General features: G+C 51.7%; 3 protein-coding genes across 5 annotated transcripts; 2 read left to right on the top strand and 1 right to left on the bottom strand.

Annotated features, from left to right (window-relative positions):
- Window positions 1-2,137: 2,137 nt before the first annotated feature.
- Window positions 2,138-2,617, top strand: KVP17_001630 (uncharacterized protein; the record flags this gene model as incomplete). Its single annotated transcript, XM_068517219.1, has 2 exons — window positions 2,138-2,214; window positions 2,308-2,617. 2 exons carry the CDS (start codon window positions 2,138-2,140, stop codon window positions 2,615-2,617), a joined length of 387 nt encoding a protein of 128 aa, XP_068379419.1.
- An 814-nt stretch (window positions 2,618-3,431) lies between these two features.
- KVP17_001628 (uncharacterized protein) lies at window positions 3,432-4,189 on the top strand (the record flags this gene model as incomplete). Of its 2 annotated transcripts, XM_068517215.1 has the most annotated exons (4): window positions 3,432-3,475; window positions 3,571-3,909; window positions 3,951-4,038; window positions 4,133-4,189. In XM_068517215.1, the coding sequence occupies 4 exons, from the start codon at window positions 3,432-3,434 to the stop codon at window positions 4,187-4,189; spliced, it is 528 nt and encodes a 175-aa protein (XP_068379415.1). The 2 variants fall into 2 exon arrangements, with proteins under 2 accessions (XP_068379415.1, XP_068379416.1); XM_068517216.1 differs by lacking the exon at window positions 3,432-3,475 and having other exon boundaries at window positions 3,608-3,909.
- A 4-nt stretch (window positions 4,190-4,193) lies between these two features.
- On the bottom strand, window positions 4,194-7,562 carry KVP17_001629 (uncharacterized protein; the record flags this gene model as incomplete). 2 transcript variants are annotated; one of them, XM_068517217.1, is made up of 2 exons in its annotated part: window positions 4,194-4,418; window positions 4,477-7,551. In XM_068517217.1, coding segments are annotated over 2 exons (3,300 nt in total), but the record flags the coding sequence as incomplete, so codon positions are not given. The 2 variants fall into 2 exon arrangements, with proteins under 2 accessions (XP_068379417.1, XP_068379418.1); XM_068517218.1 differs by having other exon boundaries at window positions 4,393-7,562.

Raw genomic sequence — 7,562 nt, 5'->3', positions numbered from 1 at the left:
TGTTGTTGTGGATGCTTCTGTGGTCGTCGTGGTTATTCTGGTTGTTGTAGCTGCTGGTGTCGTAGTGGTAGCCTCTGCCGTTACAGTCGGGCTTACTTCGGTTGCTGGGGCTTCTTTTGTTGTTGTGGGTTCTTCTGTGGTTGTCGTGGTGGCTATTCTTGTCGTTGCCGTTACAGTCGTGCCTCCTTCTGTTGGTGGGGCTCCTTCTGTTGTTGTGGATGCTTCTGTGGTCGTCGTGGTTATTCTGGTTGTTGTAGCTGCTTGTGTCGTAGTGGTAGCCTCTGCCGTTACAGTCGTGCTTACTTCGGTTGCTGGGGCTTCTTCTGTTGTTGTGGAGTCTTCTGTGGTCGTAGTGGTGGTCTCTTCCGTAGTGGTTGCGGCTTCCTCTGTGGTGGTGACATCGAGTATTGGAAAGACTACACCGAACTCACGTTTTCGAGGTATCGTTGAGTGCAGGGTACAGGCATTATCGTACAAACTATGACTCCATGTCACGCAGGATGCCGACTTGTCACACAATTTCGAGCAGCTCTCTGGGGTCGGAGTGGCCACCGTCACCCCAGGTGGAAGAGGAATACCGTGATCCAACTCAGGGGAAACCGAAGCAACTTTCGGTGTCAGCTGGAAAAGATGTGCCGAGTCTTTCCCCGGAAATAAGGGTGTTTGGTTGGTGTCCACATTCCCCTCGGAGGCGAAGAAGCAGGTCTGCACCTCAACGACTGGAGTCAGGGTGCCACTGGTAAAAAGCTCACACTTCTTGACGTCCCAGCGGTAGGAGGCAACAGCAGCCCTCAAATCATGGGCACGCTGATGACACTTCGAGAACGTTGCGCACTTAAAGTCATCAACACGTGGGCCGTTAAACGCGTAGCCTGATATACAACCAAGAGTGGGACAGTAGGCTTCTCCTGCTATCGATCTTGTGTCTCGAACTAACCTATCAAAGTTGTTCTTAAAAGCGGAACAGCCTTCTCCATCCGTGTAGCTCCATTGCCAGCAGTCATCGCGTTGTTGACATTGCCGGCGACAGTTGTTGGAGTCGAGGACGAAAGGATCTACCCAGACGGCGTTTCCAGCAAAGCGCGTCTCAAAGAGCTCGCAGTCCGGGTTACTCTTGTTTCCCGGCCAACCAGCCACCCAACCAGCCACGGAACGCTCACTGAGGTACGTGCCCTGCAATATGCAGCGGCCCGTTGCGAGGTCGAAGGAATATAGCAGGCAACGGACGTCTTGCTTGCATCGATACCGGCAGTCTAGGGAATCTTCCGCAACCACCTGTCCAACGACAGCACCCTGATTTTTAGTGTCGACGTAATGATTCCGACGATCACAAGTCTTCCAACCTGACGTCCACCCTGCAGCGGGCTGTCGAGTTGTGTAGAAGGAGTGCTCGTAAAGATAACACGAAGTCTCGTAGTGATTCCAAAACTGGCACATACGTTCTTGGAGGCACTTAGCTCTGCAACTCCGAGCAGAAAGACCGTTTAGCCGTATGAACCATTGAGAGTTCTCATCAAAAATGAACTTCATTCCGTTATGAAAGCAAGAGCCCTCCACCTTCCCCTCCAAGTAGGCGGTCTCCTGCTTTCGGCCCCCACGGGCCTTGAGGTAGAGCATCTCCGAGGCGCAGGGCGTGTTCCAGCTTTTCACGCCCTCAAGAATTGCAGGCGCAGGTTTCATGAATATCCAACACGCCTCATTCCAATAACTAGCGTACCTGTGTGCTCCCGTATTCATGCCGCTCACATGCACTTGGTTGTCTGACACTGCTTCAAACAAGCAGACCACCCTGTTGACGGCGTCACGTCGGCTTGAACCCCTTGGGTCTCCAGCAGCCCCTGAACAACAATGTAGGAGCCTGGGCACGTTGTGTCACGTACGACTGAGACAGCCGCCCTGTCCTTTGTCAATAAGACAATCGCACAGTTGTTGGGGGAAGGCTCACTCCAACCTCTGCATAGGAGATCTATCTGGTCCCTTACATACAGCTCACCCTCTCACAGCGGGATTGACAAGTGTGGTCACCGATCGAGGCGACTGATGCAACGAGCAATAGAAACCGCATATTTTATTCAGTTCACATAATGGCTTGGTTGATAGCCGAGCACTAATCTGCAGAATTAGCGATTTTACCCGCATGACAGCGACCCTCGACAAGCGGAAGGACGACAACGACGCGGATCCTGACAGCGAGTACTACCTCGGTGAAGATGGGTGAGCTAAGAATTTCCTGCCTGGACGGGATAATGGCATTAATTGAACACGTGACGCAAGAAAATGACCTGTTTTGTTTTAATTTTTTGGCAGTTTTTATTACCAGTACTACATTGAGGATGAGAACGGAGAGTGGACTACGGTGTCCCCCAGTAAAGTGGACGTATCTCAAGCTCAGCTGAAATCGCAGCCGCCCGAAGATCCTGTGCCATTCGAGTCCACGGTTTACCCGCACCAGGAGGCCGCCAACAAAGACCTGTCTCCCTATTCGGTGGAGCAGGTGATGCGGCGAGTCTACGTGAAGGCCACGCCGGAAAAAGGCAGTAGGCAATATTTCCTAGAGGCTATATTTTTTGGAACAGCTTATGGTTTACAGGGTGCCTTTACACGCGATACGCATTGAAACCAGGCGATGTGATCTTCGTCGAAAAGCCTCTGTGTACTGTCATACCGTCCGTTGACGAGGTTCTCTGGGAGAAGCTGAACAGTTTGAATAGCGAGCAGGCTTTCGACATGCCAGTGGTGTGGCACCTGGCTAGCATCTATTCCTGTCGGCGTCTCAACGCTCAACAACAACGGATTCTTGGGGAGAAATGGAGGCCGGAGAAGAATCCGACTGTTTCTGCTGACATCTCACGCGTCTGCCAGAGACTTAATCTTCTGGACGTGAACCCGGTTCAGTATGAGCAGTTTATCAACTCCTGGCGATATAATTGCTTCGGACACCATACGGAGAAGGATGGCATTGTCATCTTTGACAGTACGTCATTATTGTCATCTCAAGCATTTTATTTTCTTATATTATTTATTAAAAAATTTGTGGATCCCTTAATTTTTGCCCTCAGAGATCTCCTTCATGTCGCACAGCTGCTGCTCCACAGCCACATGGCATTATGGCCCTGAAGACTCTTTCGTCCTCAGAGCTCGCCAGCACATGCGACCTGGAGACGAGATCACTATTACTTACATTGGTGACGAGGATCTGTTGAAGTCAACCCCGATAAGGCGGGAGAAAACCGAAGGTTGGATATTCACGTGTCAGTGCAAACGCTGCCAATCGTAAGTTCTCCATTCTTCCTCTGACGCTATACCGTTTCAGCACTGACAAAGCACGTTCATTCAGATGCTCATCATGCGCCGCCGGCTCCATTCATTTCACGGCGTCTGCCGACCAGTCAGAAACTCGAGTGACCCCCTGTGACACGTGCCGCTACGAAATGACGCAGGAGGAGGTCGTTAACTACATCGGCATGGAGGACGCGTAAGTAAAAAGGATTCATCTGCTAACGATTTTTTAAATTATTTTATTACGTTATGAAATACTTTTTGTTTCCAATAATTATCTTTATTCGACAGGTACATTGCCCGCCTCGAGGAGACAAACACGGACGACATGCTGGATGTGGAGGCCGTCTACATCGAGGCGACAAGGGTGTTCAAGGTTCATTGGGTTCTTTACCATCTGCAGGGTGTATTGTTCGAGGGATACCGAGCCACGAAGCGTTACGACGCCGCCGTCTACTACCAGCGATTGCGTATCGAATTCGCCGAGCGCTCATGTCCCTTCGCTTCGTACACTTTGGCCTGGCTCCATGAGGAGCTGGCGGATTGCATGGCGAATCAGCTGGTAGAGAATTTCTGGGAGGTCATCGATGGTGATGATCCTGTGGTTAAGGATATCACCAACTTTGAAAAGTAGGACCTATTATGGCGATGTCCTCTCATTTCTTTTGCAGAAAGGCTATGATACGTCTCTACGAATCTGCTACCAACCTGCTGCTGGTTAACTGCGGTCCGCAGCACGATTACACCCTTTCTGCCAATGTAAGCAACATGTATCATCGCTATTTGAATTACTCTTTAAGGCGTTTTAGTTTATGGTATCAGTACTACTTTACACGCTAATGATTAATCGCAGTGGAAAATGCTGATGATTCGTTCGCTGAAAACCGCCGACGGCAGTGACGAAGAGTGAAGGCTTACTCGTCGTCATCGTCAAGAACGTAGCTGTCATCCGTAGCAGGACTGTCCTCGACTTTTCCACGTTTTTGTCTCTTGGTCTTGCGTCGTGTCTGCATAGTAGGAGCTGGGACCGGTTCGCGTCGGGTACGCTTGCTCCGGTGGTGGGGGGCAGGAGCGGCTAGGGCAGTTCGCAGACTCCGCAGGAGGCGGGTGGCTCTAGATTTCAGTTGAGAGGACGTCGCCTGCAGTCGAAATTAGAGAAGAAGATACTACTAGTATCTTATAATAAATAACTCCCACCTTTTTGATGATGTCCACTTCACTGAGAGACTGGTCCTTCCTCAGAACGTTCCAATTGGAGAAGCCGTGCTTGTAGACCGCTGACAGAAGGCACGCATCCGTAACCTCTGACCACTCAGCACAAGGTAAACGACCGCCAGCGCAGACTGAGGCGGGTGGCACTCGTGGGACTCCATCGTTGTCGCACTTCTCTATCCAGGCTGTCAGAGTCGTCATCAAATCTTCTCGCTCTACTTTCTTTTTGTCCTTCTTCTCTTCAGGAGGCGAGTCGGTTTTAAGCAGCTCGCTCCAAAAAGACGCATCCGCACCGTCATCGGACTTTCCCTTACGCTTGCGCTTGGTCGGCTTGACCTCTGGAGCGTCATATCTGAAATCTGAAATGTTGTTGAAGGCGCTGATGAGTTGTCCAGCCGCAGAGCAATCGTCGTCCTGGTCCTCCTTTGCTCGGTCCTCAGCCTCCATCAACACGGTATCCAGGTTGATCTCACTGGGGACAACGTCCTTCGCGAAGAGTCCCGAGGCCCCAAACTTTAGGATGCTGGCCAACTCCTCTCTGGAGAACGTGATGGAGTTCTGTTTTTGGCCTCCCAGCAGGCCCTTGTCATCGCTTTTCTGATTGAGTCCCTGCACCACGAGCGTATCTAGCACCAGCTTCTGCTTGGCCCTCTCGAGGATTTCCACCTCGATGGTGTCTTTGGTGACAAGCCGATAGATGTTGACCGTTCTTGTTTGGCCAAGGCGATGTGCTCGAGCTTCGGCTTGCAGGTCGTTCTGGGGGTTCCAGTCGCTGTCGTATATGATTACAGTGTCTGCACTTGTCAGGTTGATCCCGAGGCCGCCCGCTTTGGTACTCAAGAGGAAGACGAAGTCCTCGCTGTCTGGAGCGTTGAAATGGTCCATGGCCTTCTTACGAACCTCTTTGGACATGGTTCCATCGAGCTTTTGGTGCCTGTAGCCTTGAAGGTTCAGAAAATCGCCGAGGTGGTTCAGCATTTTGACCATCTGGCTGAAGATGAGAACACGGTTTCCTTTGGCCTTCAGGCGTTTCAGGAGTTGTGCCAGCAGTACCACCTTCCCACTACCCCATAGGAGCTCCTGTTCGAACCGCTCTCGAGTTTGGGGACTGGACAGCAGAAGGGTGTGGTTGCACACCTTCTTCAGCTCCATGCAGATGTTCTGTAAACTGCTTTTCCCGCCGGTGGACTTGGTCAACTCCTCGAAGTTCTTCGTCAGCACGTTCTTGTACATTTCTACTTGCATGGGACTGAGCTCCACGCGCAGAATACGTTCCACTTTGGTCGGTAACGACTTGAGAACATCTCGCTTTACGCGCCGTAAAACGAACCTGGAGAGCTCTTGTTGTAGCCGCTGCAGCTGAGCCGATTTCTCCGTCCCCATGCTGTCTAGTTTCTCAATCTCACAGAACTGGTTTTGAAAGTGCTCGTAGGAGGAGTACAACTGGTGGTTCATGAAGTGCAGGAGTGACCATAACTCTTCCAGGTTGTTGTGGAGCGGCGTGCCTGAGAGCAGCAGTTTGTACCGCGACTTAATCAGAATCATCTCCTTAAACCGCTTGCTGTCGCGGTTCTTAAGGGAGTGGGCCTCATCCACGATCATGAGGAAGAAATCCATAGAACGGAGCACCGCCAGGTCGTCGGGACTCGTTAAGATCGAGGGTGTCGTAATGATGACATCAGCTCGCGGACGGGCTCGATTTAAGGGGTTGCTGTACTTAGACCGAACCATTTGCCCTTGAGCAGTGCTGTTTGGTTGCTTGGCCACGACGGTACCGAGCTCGTAGGCTCGGATCACCTCTCTGGAGACCTTACCGCCGTGGTAGACGACGACATTGGCCTGCGGGAGCCAACGCTCGAACTCTTCGTTCCAGTTGTCGACAGTGGACTGCGGGACCATGACCATGATGGGGCTGGCGATCCTCTCTCGCTCGAGGAGGTGGCCAACCACAGCTATCGTCTGGATGGTCTTGCCCAGACCCATCTCGTCAGCCAACAGAACAGAGAAACCCTTCTTCATTCGGGATACAATCCAATTGATACCGATGAGTTGATAGTCTCGAAGGTCAAACTTTGCCTTGAGGAAGGTTGGAGTGGCTTCGTAGGGTTCGAAGGAGGTGGTTCCGAGGTCGTGGGCGTTAAGAGGGTGACTGGCGCTGGAGGGACCACACAAGCGGTCCTCACGCTCCAAATACTCATCCATGGCTTTGTCAAAGCCCAGTTCTCTCAGAAACGTATCATTCTCCCAGGTGCAGACCTCGTAGGGTTGATTCAACCACTTCACCAAGCACCGGGTTACCTGCACCTTCTCATCTTCTTCCTCAGACGGAATGTCAAGGCTCATAAGTCGGAGGGGACTGGTTCTATAGTGGTCAACAAACGATTTTGGGACCTCTACGGTGACCATCCGCACGATCCGTTGTACTATCATGGCGTCGGCGTCTAATTGCCGCTCTAGCTCGTCCCGAATGAGAATGGATTCCATTTCGTCGTCGTTGGCCGCAAGGTTTTGTAACTGCAGCTTCTTCAGATAGTTATCGATCTTGCGGATGCCCTTCACGTTGCAGCTGCTCAGCTCCTCAAACCGCTCCCAAGTGTTCATGTAGTGGCACTTGCCCACCCACTTGATTAAGAATTCGCGGTCATCCAGCGAACCTCCGAAGTTTCGGTGCTCGATAATCTTGTCAATGTACGGCTCTTGTGCCAGAGGAGTCACACAGGGCAGCACCTGCGGTGGGACCTGCCCCTTCCCACTGTCAGCCTCGTCAGAGCTGGATGCCAAGAATGCTTTCAGGTCTATCTTCTGATTGCGAACTCGGTTGCTAGTTCGTGTTGGCCTAGTTTGGACTCCCGACGGTGCGTAGCCTTCTGACTGACTGTCCGAGTCTCCATTCTTAATCCTGTAGTCAGGTGTGCGTCTGCGTGCTCTCCGTGGTCGAGATCTGTTGGGGTCGTCGTCATCGTCGTCAAATATATCTTCCTCGTGTTCCTCGCTGGAGCTCGAAAAGCCGACGAAGTCACTTTCCTCAGTGTCGGAAGAGTTTCCAGGATTCGGATTTAGCTGCGTTAGGA

Source organism: the organism of the source record quoted next (genome assembly GCF_019968985.1).
Source record: "MAG: Porospora cf. gigantea B chromosome Unknown PgB_NODE_1144_length_7562_cov_122.462, whole genome shotgun sequence".
In the NCBI taxonomy this organism is placed as follows: Eukaryota; Apicomplexa; class Conoidasida; order Eugregarinorida; family Porosporidae; genus Porospora; species Porospora cf. gigantea B.
The sequence above is the reverse complement of the archived record's forward strand: the minus strand, read 5'-3'. Positions and strand labels throughout refer to the sequence as shown.